This window comes from Elephantulus edwardii, unplaced genomic scaffold (genome assembly GCF_000299155.1).
Source record: "Elephantulus edwardii isolate Elephantulus edwardi_28Jun2011 unplaced genomic scaffold, EleEdw1.0 scaffold00003, whole genome shotgun sequence".
Classification (NCBI taxonomy): Eukaryota; Metazoa; Chordata; class Mammalia; order Macroscelidea; family Macroscelididae; genus Elephantulus; species Elephantulus edwardii.
In genome coordinates, this window is record NW_006399753.1 from 27,628,249 (window position 1) to 27,647,349 (window position 19,101).

The 19,101-nt window shown below is 33.4% G+C and overlaps 1 protein-coding gene across 5 annotated transcripts in view; it reads right to left on the minus strand.

The window, feature by feature from the left end:
* Positions 1–19,101, minus strand: part of SCN2A (sodium channel, voltage-gated, type II, alpha subunit) — a 172,805-nt gene that overhangs the window by 39,235 nt on the left and 114,469 nt on the right. For all 5 annotated transcript variants that reach the window (XM_006879342.1, XM_006879341.1, XM_006879343.1 and 2 more), the window contains 3 exons: positions 16,084–16,257; positions 12,712–13,068; positions 6,993–7,466 (listed from right to left, as the gene is read on the minus strand). In XM_006879342.1, the coding sequence (XP_006879404.1) occupies positions 6,993–7,466; positions 12,712–13,068; positions 16,084–16,257 (1,005 nt within the window). The remainder of the gene's footprint in view (positions 1–6,992; positions 7,467–12,711; positions 13,069–16,083; positions 16,258–19,101) is intronic.

The following is a 19,101-nucleotide window of genomic DNA, read 5'->3' on the forward strand; positions in this document are numbered from 1 at the left end:
GTGGAGAGAATGGTGTGGCAATGAAGGAGTGAAAGCCCAGAATCCCTGTGAATGTTCATTGAAACTAATAAAATTTAATAATAATAATAATAAAAATTGTTTTGGTGCAACTCAGGACCGCTTCATATTATTATCTGTGGAGATATCTTTGGAGTGTTAAGTAATTATAGTCATATACTTTTGTTATCTTTGTATCCATAGTCTTATTGTCAGTGTTTTCATTTAATCAGTGATTGTTGTGTTCAGTGAATGGATGGACAATCAATGCTTGGAGTCGTTAATGCCACTATCAATAAAGTTTAACCACTACTGCCTGACACTTTTCTTTCACATTCAAAGGAGTGCAAGTAGTATTCTCTACCAGGTCACATACATCCTTCAAGATTCCAAGTAAAGGGAGCAATGAGTGAGGAATCTTAAAATCAGGGGTATAAACTCAAAATAATGCTCTCTCAATTATTCAGCATCTACCCAAGTATATGATATAAACTGAGTTTTAATCCTAGAGTCAAGAAAACTATTGCTGAATCATTTGGACACTATTGCCCCTCCTTCCACTCTGTGCACATGAATCTATAGGCCCATTTGGTGAAGAGAACCTCTTTAAGGAGAGACAAACATCTTCCCTTGTTCTTCCTCCTGAAATAAGGTTTATTATTACTGAAATACTTTTACCCTTTTGGTAAGTGAATCAACCCAACAGGAACAAAAAGGCAAAACATAGCTGATACTTGAATTACAAAAAAAACACAAGACTAATTAGCAAAAAAAAAAAATCCTCAAACATTAGCCAATAAAGTGTCTACTTAAAAGGGGAAAATGTGAGTTTAACAGCCTTTTGTAAAGTCATTATTGTGTCAGTAGCTAAAACTAAAGTCTTTTGTATCTCATTCTGCTATGCTTATTAGAGAATGTCTCTGATGATTCATAAATTAACTGGAACTTTGTCATATTAAACACATTTAACAGACTGGCTATGTTATTAAGAACTGCAAGCTCAAATTCCCATGTTTCTTGATCATTAGTCTAGTTTTCATTTAGGTTTTTATTTCACTTACATATGGTAGAGTCAAATATACATTGAAATATTTCATAACAAAAAAGTTTACTTTAAATAGTAATCCTACAGGAAACTGCACTGCAATCCCAGAGGTGAGCGGTTCAAATCCACCAGATGCTTTGCTGAAGAAGGAGGAACAATCGCCTCCTGTACCAGTCAGATCCAATTTGATGGTACACACATAAAATAAATAAATAAATAAAAATGATAAATAGTAATCCTGAGACCTAGTAAGAAATTTTGATTTGTAAAGCCTTTTCTGATAACATTAATTTTACTTTCTTAAAATTTTTTAAGAGTAAAGTATTATGAAATACATTACATGAAAAAGTTAGGATATCTGGAAACTCTGCAAAACCTCAAGTGGATCAGTTTAAGATTATAAATATCTTTGGCTTTACATAAAGTCATAGTTATGATCTATTCAATTGCAGTGCAAATTCACCAATTAGAATGTCAACTATATGTAATTTTAGGATATTGTTAGAACTCATGCAAGAACTTTCAAACAAAGGTTGCTTGTAAATATTCAAGCCTGAATATTTCATTCACTGAAAAACACCATGTGAATAAAAGACTAAACTATGAAAGGAATAGAAATAGAACTAGCTTGACAAGCTGAATACTTTTTTCCTGTAAATGTCAGATGTTTAGTTCTCTTTTTATTAATGTGCTTATTTATCATGAAACAAGCGAACAGAATGAGAGATATACTGTTAGAGCAGCCAGACCCAAGCAGAACTAGACAGATTCCACTGTTTCAACCTTAAAGACATCAAGTACAATGTCAATTATAACTTGCTGTTAACAGCAATTATTTACCTTCAGGTGAAAGCATTAGATTCAGAATTTGTGTTGGTGCAATACAGAACCTTCTTACAGGCTTCTTATTAATAAATATCTATGAGAATATCATTGGAGTGCTGAATAATTATAGTTATATGAATTAACGAAAGTGGATTCATATTTTGGTTAAGGATCTAATAAGTAAATGGCTACAATTTTTACTAGTTGTACTGACACCCCAAAGGCATTCAGTTCAAGTCCACCGCCAGTTACTCTACAAGAGAAAGATGGGAAATCTCCTCTGAGGCAATTTACTGCCTCTGAAAAGCCACTGGAGGGTCAATAACTAGGTTCTGACTTGACAGCACATCACAACAACAACATACTTCCAAGCGGTTCAGACTCAGAGCAGAGATTATGAACAGCATCAGTAGTTCTATAATATAGAACTGCTATGAGACAGCTCTCATCTGATGGCACCTAACACCAAGAACAACATACTTTTCATCTTACCACATCATTGATTTATTAAACATCCTCATAACAACCTCTCATTCCTTTAGAAAGTAAATGTATTTTTCAAAACTATTTACGATTAAAAAAGGAAAGATTTTTTTATTAACTTTTGCCTTATTTTTATAGTCACTTTTGTTTTCTTATCAAAGTGGAATATATATACATAGGAAGTTGTGGTGGCCTATTGGTCAGGAACTGTGCTACAATCCCAAATTCAAATCCACCAGCTCTTGTGTGGTTAAACTGCCTCTGAAAACCTGCTAGAGGGTCAGCTTTGGGTCAGTTCTGACTCAAAGGTACAACAATTAAAGATCATGAAATTTTGTTGGGAAATGTGTATAGTCTAATTGGAGTTAATAAAACAGTTAGGACTTAAATAACTTCAAATATTTATTAAGTGCTAAATATTTTATTTTGATCCTCAAGAATGGTAATCTTTTATTCCATATACATACTACTATACCATGTCTAAGGAGATTTAAACGACTTTGTTTAACAATGAAACAATGGAAGTGTTGGTGCCTTTGCTCTAGGCTTCAGAATCAAAGTGACACATAGGTGCTAGGAATGGACTGTTTGATGTTGTTTTCTAAATAAAGATGCCAAACATGAAAGTATCATCAATAAAAGAAAAAAATTAATTTAGAAATTTGTATTCATCTTTATCATGAATTATATTTTTTCTTAAATTTTAGGTAGCAAGAAATTAAATCTTCTCTTTGATATATATGGCAAAAGAAACAAAAATCTTTCTGACCTATTCCTTCAGCAGAGGATATCACAATGATACTTTAATTTTCTGAAAGTTAAGTAGTTGACTATTAAAAGGTCCAAGGCCGACAGACATAGCAATGCAACAAAAAAGCCATTGTGATTTGCTTCCATAAAGATTCACATTCTTAGAAACATTACGGGGTAGTTTACCCTTGTCTAGAGGTTTACTATGAGTTGAAATTCACCTGATGACAATGGTTTTGGGTTTTTGGTTTTAATTAGTCCATCATCCTCCACTTCCAACCCTACCACTATCTCAATGGCAAGGTTTGCCCTGAAAATTACACATTCTTCAGGATAAAATCATAGATGGGGCACTATTGAACCCATTCCCCCATTGCATGCCCAGACCGTTCATACACACCTGTACACTCCTCTCACTGCCCTGCTCTGTATTATGATCAATGGGGCTTTTGAGATCTATTTTGGGAAGTTAAAAACTTTAATATGATACATAAGGAAGTCGGTTTAAACTAGTTCTTGTTACATTTGTCCTGTATTACACTTATTCCAGTTAAATCACCTAGATACATTAGTAGATCGTATACCTGACTGTCATGTTTATTCATATGTTTTTCTACACAAGATTTTGGAATATAGGCTGCTTAAAGAATGAGGAAATAAGTCTTGCTTCTTTCCAAGAGGCTAGGAAAAAGAACTCATGATCAGAAGAACTCAAAATTTCATGCCTTCCTGAAAAAAAAAAATCAGTATAAAATAAAGGAAAAATAGTTCTATCTTTGTGTATTTATGTATAAGCAAGAATATATCCTCGAACCCATTTTATATGATACCACTGTACTATTATAAAAGGCATTAGATTCATTTACAGATAATTAATAACTGAATAATTTGTTCCTAAAGTAAAAAATGCTTCAGAAATGGCCTGATCAATATTTCTTCCAAAGGGTCAAATACACTTATATGAAAGGCTTTAGTAACAAAAGTTTTAGGAACAGGTGGAGAGGAAACAGCATCTGAATGAGAAATTATTCATTAACATGTATATTATAAAATGATATTGAATCGAAGAATTTGACTAACAAATTTGCATATGTACTAAACTGTGGTTTTGAAGTCAGAAAATGAATCATCCACAATAAAAAAATGTACTATTCATTGCCTTACTCACATAATGTGGAGAGTGTCTTTATTTTAGAAATATTAAAGGAGCAAGCACTGACAATGGTCTCTTTGTCTATAGAAGATTGTATGTATAATTTATATACTTATGTGTAAACATAATAGCATATTTTTATATACAAATATAACATATCTTTAAATAAAGCTTTTCAGAAGAAAGTTTCCTATCAGGCCTACATAAAATAAAGGAAAGGTGGGGGGAAAGCACAAAAGACAGGTGGGGCCAACAGGATGGAGAAAGTAGAGTTTGTATTTTCTGAAGGTACATACCACCTTGAGTATTCTTTTCAGAAAGCTTGTGTAAGTATGAGTGCACACAGATGTGCATGCAAAAGGAACTTATTCCCTTTCTTAGGAGAAAGGGAAGAGATACCAACTTAATCTCTAAGGGCAAGATACTTTTTGCAAATTGCTAAATAAGGCAAAACCATAATCTCTAAATAGAGGCAGATAAAAATTGTATCCCAGTTCCTAGCAGCCAGAATACAAACATTCCAATACACTTGCATTATTACTATGAAAACAACACTGAGGAAGTTTGCACTTGAATAAGACTGTTTTCATTTGCCCATTACCCTCAGGAAATTTACGAGGTTATTAAAGAAATGAACAATAAAGAGCATTTGTTTTGGGCTGTATCTGAGAAAGGAGTTTTTATATGTGGCAAGAAAGCTTTTCTGAAAGTTTATAAAAGAGCAGCTACATTTTTCCTTTAGGATCTGAGCATTTTCAAAACTCCATAATGTAAAATAAACATTAAATACTCCATAAAGGCATGCATCGTTTGCTTTTTGTTGCATATATCTCTCAAAATACATGGTAAGATCATTAGCAGCTAAATTATTAATTAAAAAAAAGTTAGGGTTGTCAGACTTGCCTGACCATGCTTTCTATGACTCAGCATAAGAGCAGCTGTGCATTTCTATTTTACTGCCAATGGATGGGCAAGGGACGTAGCTGAGTAACATGCAGGCCAGTCAAATTCATTTAGAAATTGATTTTGTTTATACATGTTCAACTTGCTTGGGTAACCTGGGTAAAAGTGGTGGCACGAGCCTCTGGCTGGTTAAAAACCACCAGAGCTGTGTTCTTGACGGCTCCAGCTTGATTTTACTCCTGTGAGAAGTAAGAACGGTAAGCAGTGAAGGTCACCATACAGCATTACTAAATTTCACTCTGAAAAAATAAGAATTTTTTTTTCTAAAAGACAGTCACTCAAAATGACAAAGCTTATAAGGAATTAACATAGAATACAGTAAAAGTAACAGAAGAGTTAAAGCATGTACAACTATGATGTAAATTTGCAATTCTGAAGGATCCATGCTATCAAAAAAAATCACACAAATTTGGCAAATATGTAGATGATTTACTAAAGACATTTAAAAATATCTCAAAGTTCTCTCCCATTACTTTTCCTCAGGAAAAAACCAGATCTACATTTAGGCCTTCCAAAAATGAAAAGATTTTTTAAACTTAAGTTTTAAGTTATTTATAAAAGAAAATAAATATTTTTTTCATTTCTAACTACAGATAATATTTAGCAAAATTCTCCCATTTCATCAGATAAGAAAATGACCACACTAAATGACTACTGAGAATTCTGAAAATATATTTCAATTCGAAGAGTTTGAAATGGATATTGCATATTCTTTGACAATCTTCTGAAATTAATATAGAATACTGACTGAATTTTAAAGTTCTTTTCTTAGAATCAATAGTTTGCCTCATAATTTTATGCCCAAATCTTCCTCAAAGCATCTCTATTTCTTAGAATTCAAACATCCATAGAGATTCTAATCATCTCAGTAATCATTTCAAATGATGGAGATGAGTGTTATCTTTGCATTTGATAATACTACTTTATTTATGTATATTTTAATCACTGGAATTTATGACTACATTTTCTCTAGTTGAGAAACTAGCTAGTAAGATTTAAATTTCCTTCTCACCTCAAATCTGTATAATTAACCTATAAACAAACCAAAAGTATATTCACTCTTGTCATTATACTTCTTTTATAAACTAAAGTCTACTTTTTACTACCAAGGCTTTGACTATAAATTACTGATATTTTCATACAGTTAATATAATGTAATGCAATTAATATATTTAGGCTGTCTGTTTAAGCAGAATCTAAGGTGTTTAATAGCTCTGAGGTGACTAGTGTTAAAAGACATTTTAGAGTGATTTCTTAAAACAAATTAATTTTTCTTAAAAACATTATTTATTTTAAGAAAGTATATATAAATATCAAGCCAATAGCTCATCAGATAGCCCATGAACAAATACGCTCTTTTAAAGTGATCACATTTTATTGAATACGACCCAAGAGCCAAGAATATAGTAAACTGAGTGCTGGAACTCCATTCAATTTTTCTAGTGCATACATAAGGCAATCACTATAAAATTACAAAGGCTTAATAGACTAAATGAAAGCATTTTCACAAGTCCAAAGTTGTTTCAAAATACTTAATTTTATTAGTCTATATGCTAATATTAACAAGATTTTAAATTGTACGTATTTGAAAAAATGTTAGCACATCATTTGTCTACCTATATTTCAGTCTATCATCAAATTCTTTATCAACAGTATACTCCCAAAATGTATTATTAATAGATATTTCCTATACAAGTAAAACAATTTGAAAAGTCTTAGTTTTATAGCAACAGCAAGACATAATAACAAGATATCTTTTTATTCATAAGTACCTACCTCTTTGCTTTCTTCCATATCTGACTCACTGCTGAATTCTTCAGTATTTAAATTTTCAAAGTCAGATTCTCCGACAGCAATTGGCACAGTCACAGTGAGGCTTGGGTTGTTGATAAGTGACATGTAATCACTTTCATCCACGACATATTTTTCCACACTGCTGCCTATGCCACTGGTAGTTCCATTTCCATCTTTAAGATAATTGAGGTCTTTGCTTATTTCTACAGTGGTATGATTGGAAATACAGCTGTCTTTTTTGTTATCTTCAAGAGGTTTAATTTCATCTAAAGCTTTCTGTTTTCTAACAAAGGCTTTTTGAATAAATTCACGTAGTTTCCTTTTAACATAATCGATTCCCTTTTGCATCCTTCCCACAGCAATCTGGAGATTGTTCATTTCATTGTCATCATCAGTGGCAGCAAGATTGTCAGAACTAAACGAACTCAAGAGCAAGGCCAGGAAGAGATTCAGAACCTAAAATAAATTAAGAATATAACATGATCAAACAATTTTGTTATAATTTTTATTCATTGCATGTTTTCCAAGACAGCTTAGGCATCACATTTCTTCCCTTGTAAAAGTATTTCTTCTAGTTGATGACAAACTGTCCTGGAAAAAAGTGAATAGAATGAAAAAAAAAACCCCGGCTAATGTAAAGTAATCACTAGCTCGTTTTTTTGTGGTTGCTATTGTGTGTCCTTCGGTGGGAAATTATTCATAGCTAAATCTCCAGTGGGTTTTCAGAGGCAGTAAATATCATGAAGGGAAACTGCTCATCTTATTCCCACAGAGCAATTGGTGGATTTGAATGTTGTTTCTTTGGGTTAGAAGTACAATTCCTTACCACTAAGCCACCACAGAAAAATTATTGGAAACTATCGCTACATGGCATTTCTACTAAATTCCATAACCAAAAGTCTTGGTTATTCATATTTGGACAGTATAAAAAAAAACAACCCCCCAAAAATCTAAGTTTTATTTGAGATGTTGAAGATATTGACCATATCATGGAATTCTAGGTCACTATAATTTATTCATAAGCCAAACATTATTTCAATATCGTTAAATAAAATTTGATTTTTGCCATTATATAAATTTTTGTACCAAAGGAGGAAAACAAACATCTATTGCTTAATCAAAAGTCCCAATTTTTGGCTCAAAAATCATGGCTTGGATTGGAAATACTATGAAAAATAGATGCTACTAAATTCTAGTAAAGATGTAAATATGGAACAAGTGATTGAGGAGCAAAGATATTTCCATGACCAAAAGTACCAATCAGCATATAAACTGAGACTTCCCTAATAAACACTAAAGTATGAGAGAGTAGAAAGTTTGTTGTATTCTCAAAAACAGGTGATTTACCAAGGGATTGGGCAAACTCATGGACACATAACTGAGTAATATTTTCCCCAGCATTTGTTTGACAATGTCAATGAATTATCTTGATTATTCAAGTGTGCAAACAACAAAAAAATGAAGATAGTGAAGTGATGGAGTATGTGCATACAAATGTTAAAACAAAAAAGGTGAATCCTAGGAATCATGTCAACATTTTCTATTTCTTGAATCCAATTTCAAAATTCCAGTAAAATGAAACAGCACCCTTGTCTTTCGAGTGAAGTTAAAAGGCTTGGTGTTCATTTATTTAACTGTTTACAAATTAGTCTATGCAATGGAGGTAAGAATGTGTAAGACCCGATGAAGACTGCATATAGTCTTCTCCAGTTTATAAGGTTGGAAGGATTCAGTGAAAGAATCTATATGCTCCTCAGCACACCATTCTTGCTGTAGCTGTTGTTAGGTGCTGTGGAGCTGAATATAACTCATAAAAAGCCTATGAACCCTGTCCTATCCTGTGCCATCTGCATCATCTCAGACACAGTTGAGCACATTGCTGTAGTCAGTCACTATGTCAATTCATCTTGTTGAGGGTTTTCCTCTCTTATGTTGACCCTCTACATTTCCAACTTGATATTCCTTTCCAAGGAATAGCCTCTCAACACACTCAAAGTATGAGAGACGAAGTTTCACTATGTTTGCCTCTAAAGAGCACTACAAGAAATCCTTAAGAATATTTAACTCTCTTGAATAACACCATTCCCACTAAACAAACTAGTATATCTTATCTATCAGTTTACTTCCTTATCTTAGAAATATGCACATAAACCCATGTAATCTCTTTGTTTAATTGTACTTCTGACCAAGATGGCTGTGGTGATCAATGACAGTTTAAGAAAATGTAGTCTGTCAAGTTCACTTGGGGAATAAAATCCTAAGTGGTGTTTCACAGATACACATGGAGACTGCTAATTCTTAGACTGAAATGGACATCTTCTCATGTCCTAAAAATCAGAAAATCAGACATCCAAAATGAAAATTTGGATTAATTTCCATTTTGTGTTCAAGATTGGGATATGTTTCATATATCAATAATTTCTTTACCCTTATTTTCATGTGTGTTATTATCCCATTTCCACATAAGGAGAGAGACTGTATAGCTCATTCCAAAAGTGACAATCTTTAAAACATTATATCCTCAGGCAGTTGATGAAAATAAGACCAATGTTGCAAGAAATAGTAGCCTTTCCCATAGGCACCACAGAAAAGTAGATGGACAAAAGTAACCAGCAACAACACCAAAACCAACACATGCACACACGCGTGCGTGCGCGCGCGCGCACACACACACACACACACACACACACAGCAATAAAATCATGTCTCTCAATAATCACACTGAATGTGTATGATTTCAATGGACCCCATGAGGAAGAGAGGAGAAAATTGGATTAAAAACTCCAAACCATCAATATACTATTTACAAGAGATACACCTGAAAATAAAAGAGCAAGACAGACTAAAAACCAAAGGATGAAAAAAAAATATACCAAGAATATTACAACAACAACAAAAAAAAACACAACAGGTGTAACAATTTTAATTTCCGATAGACTTTGGTGTGAAAACCAGCATAAACTATAAAAAGGAACATTATATAATGTTTAAAGAGTCAATAGAACAAGAGGAAATAACCATAATAAATACCTATGCATCAAATGAGAGAGCTGAAAAAATGCCTAAAACAAAATTAGCAAAGTAGAAAAAAGGAATAGACAAACGCATGATAGTAGTAGGAAACTTCAATATATGACTGTGAAGGAAAAACAGGACAACTAGAAAGAAACTGAACAAAGAAAAGACCCAGAATAACTAAACTATACAATTAAAAAATTCCGCCTCATAGACAGATAGATACAGGGTAATGCACCCTAAAAAAAGTCCAATATACATTCTTCCCCTGTGCACATTAAACAGTCTCCAGAATAGATCTTATGTTAGGTCTCAAAACAAGCCTCAATATATTAAAAAAAATCATTGACTATCTAGGAAGCATTCTTTTTTTTTTTTCAGATTACATTGCTATAAAATTAGAAACCAACAAGAGGATAGAGGAGAAAAAAAACCATCCAACTGCAAGCTAAATAACACCTTGCTCGAACATAACTGGGTAATTGTTGTTGTTGTTCTGTCCTATCAAGTCAGAACCAACCCACAACTGACCTTCAGGTGGGTTTTCCAAAGGCAGTTTATAGCATGGGAGGACATTGTCATTCTTCTTCCATGACTATGAATTGACCTCTAAGTACTTCTTTTACTGTATCCTAGAGGCTTTGGTAAGCAACATTTTCATTTTCATATATTTCAAGAAATATTTTTGTTGTTTTATTTCTTCTGTGGCTAGGTCACATCTTTCTCCCATGGAGTGACTGATGAGTTCTGATCACTGATCTTTCTACTAGCAGCTGAGTACTTAAACACTGTGCTACAGGATCTTCCTTCATGTCTGGTAAAGAAAAGAAGTAAGGAATGGACAATCTTCTTCCATGTGATTTACAGCCTTTGGAAAAAAACACTGGAGAGTCAGCTTTGAGTTGATTCCAACTCAATAGCACACAATAATTGTATCAATTATACTGTTTTATTTATGCAATACCACTTGAATATATTTCCTCAATTTTGGTAAATATGACATTTTGTAGATTTAGCAACATTGTGAAAATAATTTGGTCAAATATCAATTGGACTAATTCCAGACTGCCTAAATACAGATTGTTGCATCATATTATCTTGATTACTGTAACTTTGTAGTATATTTTAAAAGTAGGAAACATACACCTTGCTTAAAAGACACTGAATTTATGTTAAGGATGATTAAACATTGAGAAACAGTGTTTATGGTTAAACAATATGATGAATATAACTGATGTACTGAATGGCATACGGTATATAACAAAGTTCTCTTATATATTATTATAATAAAATTTTTAAAGAGATAGCTTAATTAGCTGATGGTGGAGAGGTTGAAACATGGAAAGTAACAGAAAGAAAAGAGTTCTTTTTTGTCTTTTATCTTCCTTCCTTTTGCGTATTGGAGGCTGTTTTGTTTATGAAAGGAAATCCTGTTTATAAATTCCATACTTTAAATTATGGATTATGGGAGTTCTTATGCTATTCCACTGCTTTGTGATCTAATCAAGCAACTAGAAGTACTTCACATTTGAGACATAAAAGCCCAATACTTTGTACAGAGTCTATATGCATCTACAACATTGCATATACTGTTAATAACTCTTAATAATGCTGTTAATATGTACATATGATTTTATTAACACATATAACAGGTAGATTCTTCATTTTCCCACTTTGAGGGGGTGATTTACCATCTTCCTACAACACCATATTTTACATTTCAATGAAAAATATTTATGGCCCAAAATCCATGGCGTTTCCTGACCAAATATGCCATGCTAGGGTAATATTTCTATCTTACGAACTTGACATGTGACACTTTGTTCCTACCATTTTCCACACATATTGGACACTTTCAATTTTTTATGTATATGAGTACTTTTTTTTATGTACATGAGTATCGGACATACTTTAGGCATGTTGCAAGGAGGAACCAGTCCTTGGAGAGGGTCATCAGGCTTAGGAGGGAGGAGGGACAGCATAAGAGAGGAAGACCCTCGATAAGATGGATTGACTCAGTGACTAGGATAATGGGAGTAGGTGTAGGAGTAAGAGACAATAAGGTTGGCACAGAATACAACAGGGTTCAGAGCTGTTGTACATTGGGTCACCCTGAGTCACAAGTGACTCGATGGCATATAACAACAACAATAATATATGAGTGCATGTCTCATATTCCTGTATCACATCGAACTTACAACATTTCTCTTGTGCCTCCAGAACTCAACACAGTGGTGGAAGGTGTGGTTCATTTTACATAGTATAATGATAAATGTGTATGTTTAGCTACATGCTTATAATGTAGCTTCTAGACATGAAGTATTTGTTATGTTCTTAATGGCAAAGTATTGAGTGAGATGGTTACTAATTTATTAAAAACCTTTCATATAACCCATTTGCCATTATAATGAAAATGAATAATTGTTCCTAGAAGCATTTCCATGCATTAGCAGTAACTGAAAGATAAAAGTCAAGCATTATTCTCTCCATAGAATACTAAGAGGTTTAGTAGAAAGAACAACTCTGCTTTCAAAGTTATTTTATAGGTTTATGCAGATTTCAATATTTTAAGTTATAACTAGTTCCTATAGCTATGAATAATTGAGAACTGGAAGTGGTTTGGATAAAAAAACATGCTGAATATGTTCTCCCTTGTGAAAATAAGTATAATATTTTTTCTACTTACCACCAGGTTTCCAATGACCATGACCATCATGAAGACAGTAAGGCACATGGCTTGGCCAGCGACCTCCATACAGTCCCACATGGTCTCTATCCACTCCCCACACAGCACGCGGAACACGATTAGGAAGGAGTGGAAGAAGTCGTTCATGTGCCAGCGTGGGAGCTCACAGTCGCTGGAGATCTTGCAGACACATTCTTTGTAGCTCTTACCAAAGAGCTGCATGCCGACCACGGCAAAAATGAAGACGATGATGGCCAACACCAAAGTCAGGTTACCCAAGGCCCCCACAGAATTTCCAATGATCTTTATCAGCATGTTCAGTGTTGGCCAAGATTTTGCCAACTTGAAAACTCGGAGCTAGAAACAAAAGCAAGGTGGCTGTTAGTAACCTACTTGCTAAAGAATATGAAATTTTAATAAAGAAATTCTACAACATAATTGTTTCAATTACAGAACTATAAATCATTAAATTATGCATGTTAAATGATCATCTAGCAGCTGTTATTCCATACTGTTAGGCATTTTTTCCCCATCTGAAATGGTTCATATTAGAAATAAATAATCATATTACAAAGAGGTTTTTTATTTATATTAGTCTCATTTCTATTTTCTAGTTTATTTTGTATTGTTTTGCATGCAAAATTCATATTCATTGTACAACATTCACTTACATTGTATTTAAGACATTCCTACATAGTGTTTCAAACAATCAGTCAAGTACATCATGTTTTATAAAGTTAATCATCATTGATCTATGCCTATCATTACCCCGACTTTTCAGGTCCCTCGTTAGATAATTCCTAATTCCTTCACATACACGCATACATTCTCTGCTAGCTAATAATTTCCTTCCTCATGCCAACCTCTGTTCCCCTGTTCCATCCCCTTCCCCTTTCAGACTTTTACCCCCCTCTTACGAGTTATCCTTCTGTTTTTATAATAATAGTCTTATGTGGTACTTAGGAGACTAAGTTCACTCAGCAAAATGCACTCTAGCTTGTTTTCATGTTATACAGTATTTTTCAAAATTATTACTTGTTCAGTGCTGCATAGTATTCCCTTGTGTGAAAGTATCATAATATTCCAATCCATTTGTTTGGGGTTTTGGTGGGTTTTTTTTGTTTTGTTGTGGTTTTTTTTTTTTGTTGTTGTTGTTGTTGATGATGAACATTTGGGTTGTTTCCATTTTCTTGTTACTGTGAATAATGCGGCCATGAATATAAGTGTACAAATCTCTGTTTGTGTCTCAGTTCTATTTTCCTTGGGATATATTTGCGATAGTGCAATAGCTGAATCATTGGGATTTCTATGCTTGCTTTTTGAGGAAATGTCAAACTGCCATCCAGAGCGGTTGTATCATTTTACAATCTCACCATCAGTGCATGAGAATTTCAATCTCTCCACATCCTTTCCAAAATTTATTGCTTGTTGTCCTGTTAAACTTTGCTACTTCTTCTAGAACAAGTATTTAAATTAAAAGAGCTATTTTTTTTTTAAAAAAAATCTTTGACACCCAATGTTTAGCCTGTTGTATTTTATTATAGGCTATATTAGCTGCTTGAACTCAAATAATAAACAGCATTTTTTGTGTGTGTGTGTCACCTCTATGTCCTCACTGATTTAATTAATTAAAGATTTCAAATGCTTCTCTGTCTTTGTTTGATATGTTGATTGTACTGGCTCATAGAGTCCTTTAAGTTACCATTTATGGTTAAACAGTGGTAGTATTTTATTTTAGATGTTTCAGTATATTTCAGGCTTAGAATAATGCAAATTTAGTGACCAAAGGATTGAATATGATTACTTAAGGTTTTATTTGTTCTAAAACAATCATTTATCCAAAAGAATTTGACAGGCTAGTGAGACATTAATGATACTACCTTTCTTTGTAGAACTTTTTTTCCATTTTCATGAAAATTTATTAAATATATTTTTAAAAAATTAATTTCCGATACTGCATGTTATACAATAATGTCTAAGTTTTATTTTATTTCTTATATCTGTCTAGCTTCAAATTACACCCATATCTGTCTTCAATAACTAGGGAAAGGAAGTATAGTTCTAGAAGCGCAAAGCAAATGTGAACTTTAAAAGTGCTAAGGAGAATGAAATAGGTATTACAGTAAAGTTTTGAGATTAATCATCATTAAGATAAACCATCCACAGGAATCTGTCTTTGGTAACTATTTATAACCTCTGTTATTTGCTTATTTAGAGGTGAGAGTTAATTCAAATAGCAGAACCAAACTCGGCAGATTTGGCAATTTGCTAAGGAAGCCTTTTAATTTTAAAAGATCCATAAACTTGGAAAAATATAAAGAACAAATGTGAACAAGGCAGAGAAAAATAGTTAGACAGCTCTCCCACATATCTGTTCCTTCAACCCTATCAACAAGTCTCAAGGTTCATTCTCTGAGAAAAGTTGCCTATATTATATTTGGCTAAGTTTAAAGAAACAATCTTTCATTTAGGGAGCTCTGGTGGCCTAGTGATAAGAATCTGTGCTGCAATCCGGAATGCATGAGGTTCAAATTCACTAGCTGCTATGCAGGAAAAGGATGGGCAATCTCACCCCGTGTCATTAACCATCTCTGAAAGAAAATGAAAGGTACTTTGTTAAAATTAACCAAGCATAATATAGGCAACTTTTCTCAGAGAATGAACCTAGTGACTTGCCAATGTGGCTGAGGAACAGATATGTAGAAGAGCTATCTGTACATTTCCCCCTCCCTTGTACATTTTCTCTAGTTTCAAATCAGTTTCTATGGAATCATGATGGACAGACAACTAGTAACTCTATTGGTTTAGTGGGGAGCTCTGGTGGCCTAGTGGTAAGAAACTGCACTGTAATCCCAAAGGCACGTGGTTCGAACCCACTATCTGCTCTGAGGGAGAAGAATGGGTAATCTGTTCCCATGCAATTTGCTGCCTCTGAAAACCCAAATGGCGAGTCAGCTATGAGTTGGTCCTGACTCAACTGAACATAACAACAACACCAAAGACAACAATTTGGAACAAAAAAGTGAATGAATCCTAGATCCTAACCAAATCTTAAGCATAGTTAACCAAACTTTTGCTAATGAGTTAAGTAAAGGATTATTTAATAGCGATTTGAGTTTACCTCCTGTTCCCTTTTCCTCCCTCCTATTTCATTCTCATCTTAATTACTAATGAGAGAACATTTGACTATTCTTTGAATACATGTGATCTTTCCATTAGAGCTATTAATAAAATTACCATTTGGTTGAAGGCAAATTGGATTGTATTAGAATTGAATCCAAATAATAATATAATTACTGGAAATATAATCATTACAGAATTAATATGAAGACAAATTACAAAGATAAATACAGATACTCCCAGTTAATTTACCAGACGGAATGATCGGAGAACTGATAGTCCTTCCACATTTGCCAAACCAAGTTCCATTAAACTAAGGCTCACAATAAAACCATCAAAAATATTCCATCCTTCTTGGAAGTAATAATATGGATCCATAGCAATTATCTTGAGAAACATTTCTGCTGTAAATATCCCAGTGAAGACCTAAATGAGAAAAAAAAATTTAATTAAAAAGGAATACCTTGAAAACAACAATTGTAAGAAATTTAATATATATACAAAAAGTCACAGTTGCGATTTAAAAATTACTTCCCCTTCGATGTTTTGAATTCAAACAAATATTTAGCTATTCACAATCTTTAAATCTCAATAAAATTACATAAATGAAGAAAAAAGTTTCCACATGAAAGGCCTAGCTGACAAGTTTTAAGCACCTGCTTTATTTCACTGTTGTTGTCTCTTCCCATCAGAAAAACTCATCAAAATTTCAGAAATATTTTCTCTAGCTTTACTTTAGAAGTTTATTATGTCAGCTTTGCAATTGTTTATTGCCTACAAGTAGAACACGGCTTATAGTGATCCTATGAACAAAAGGCCTGAAGCCCCTCTACAACTATCGACATTTATCAAAGTTCAAAGAACTTTTGGAAGCAGGAGTGAAATCCATTTCCTAAACAACACGTCACTGGAAACTCTATGAACTTTTGTAAATGTCAATAGTCGTGGAAATTTAGGAAGTGATTTTTAAATTTATATGAAAATATAAGGTCTTTAAAAGTAGCCAAAACATTACTAATTATTACTAAAGAATAATATTAGAAGAATGGGCCTACCTTAATTCAAGACTGACTACAAGGCCATATTAATTGAAATAATATCATTTGGACACGAACAAAGATATCAACAGAATAGAATGAAGACTTCAGAAATAAGCCCAAAATATATGTCTGTTGGATATTTTTTTATGATGAATTATATTGGTTAAAGAAAGTGTTTTCAACAAAGTTCTGCAACAATTGCAAAATTGTGGAAGAAAATGAACTTTAACTCCCCCAAACCTCATGCCATCCATATAAATTAAATCATATGCCTAATTATATGTTGTTTAGGAAGTGGATTGATATACAATTTATAAATTTTCAACTTGACAATTTAATATTTATAGACTCTGACACCAGAGCTCAAGTAAAGTGTTAGTGGAGGTTTTCTTCCATACCCTTTATCAAATTAAGAAAGTTTCACTTTATTGTTGTTTTAGTGTGAGAGCTTTGTTTGATTTACATTTGCTTTTTTATCTATTTTTAAACTTTTAAAAATCATGAATTGCTGTTGAATTTTATCAAAACTTGAGATGGATAACGGTTTTCCTCTCTTCATACTGTTTATATGGTAAATTGATTTTTCAAATCTAAGTAACCTTGCATTTCTTAGGGAACCATAATTTGCTCAAACTGTTCTACTTTTCTGTCTACTGATGTATTTCTTTTTTACTAGTATCACTGCTGATTATTTCTTCAAGGTTGAAGTTTAAATGTTTCAAGTTTGCTTGGAAGAAAGATCTGTAAGTCTACTTCTGAAAAGTATCTCATTAAGGATCCCTTGGGGCTTTAAGGACACACTAAAAGTTAGAACTGACTCAAAAGCAACTTGTTATTGTTGTGTACCATTGAGCTAGAACTGACCCATAGCTGACCCTCCAGTGGGTTTTCAGAGGCAGTTAATCACAGGGGAGGAGATTGCCAATCCTTCTCCTGTGGAACATCTGGCTATTTCAAACCACATGCTTTTGAGATTGCAGAGCAAATTCTTAACACTGGGCCACCAGAGCTCCCCAATAGCAACTGGTGGTATTATTCTTGGTGGTAATATTCTTGGGGGGCACTATCCAATAATGTCCATGTTGGAATTATTTGGATTTCCCCCCCTTATGTCTGTCTGTCTCTCTCTGTATTTGTGTGTATGTCTCTCCCCCTGCTTCCCTAAAATAGAACATTTTATGGTTTTTGTGTTTTGTTTTGTTTTGTTTTAGTGTACTAATTCTCAGCTAGGAAAAACTTTGTCCCCAAGGGTACATTAAGCAATCATTGAAAATGTTTGGTAATGCCTGATAATATCTTTGACTCTCAAGAATTAGGGGTAGTTGGTATAGGCATCTAGCAAACAGTAATAAGAGATGCTGCTAAATAACGTACAAGATACAGGATACTGTCTTCTCTCTCTCCCTTTTCCTCTGAGTCAGAACCAACTCATATTGCACGCTCCATGTTTTCAGAGGCTATAACATTAGACAACAGATTACTCATCTTCCTCCTTAGGAACAGATTGTCGTTTCAAACTACTTGCCTCTGGGTTAGCAATGCAACTTCTTACCTACTAGGACACTGGAATTGACAACCTGTTTCATGTTTAGTTAGAATAATGGCTATTTGATACTTTCCCCCTGATCCCAACCGAATAATTATTTGACATAATCTTTCTCCTAGGTATAAAACTGAGGTTTCAAAAGAAAACAGAGTAGTTATGCCATTTCCTATTGTGGAGACCTCCACTCTAAGTTCTGCATCTAATGTAGATGTAGAAACAGAGATATTCCTTCAACTTTTCTCTAACTGAGCTTCTTGGATTTGAGGGTTTTCTGCAAAATTTAGTTTATATGCAGAATTTGGGAGTCCATTCCCAAAGTTCTCTCTTTTCTGGGATTTTCAAATTAAATTGCCAAGCACTCTTAATAACCTTAAATTTCAGTTTTGGACACCTAAACTCAAAAGTATTTATTCTTGCACACTAAAGTCTACACTAATAGACTTGTAGGTATATTCAAAGGAATATGGTATCTTAATGTAAAGGTAACCCAGTATGGCTTCTTTCTTTCATGGGTCATATCCTGTGCAAGAGCAATGGTTTCAGTTTTGGTTTTGGGGATTTTTTAAAAGTTTTTCCCCCCTCCTTCTTTAGTCAATAAACACCTAGTTACAAGTTGCATGAATAAAAAATAAAGGCAAGGAAGGACATAGGGAAGATTTTTGAGATGTGTCAGGATGAGGTGAG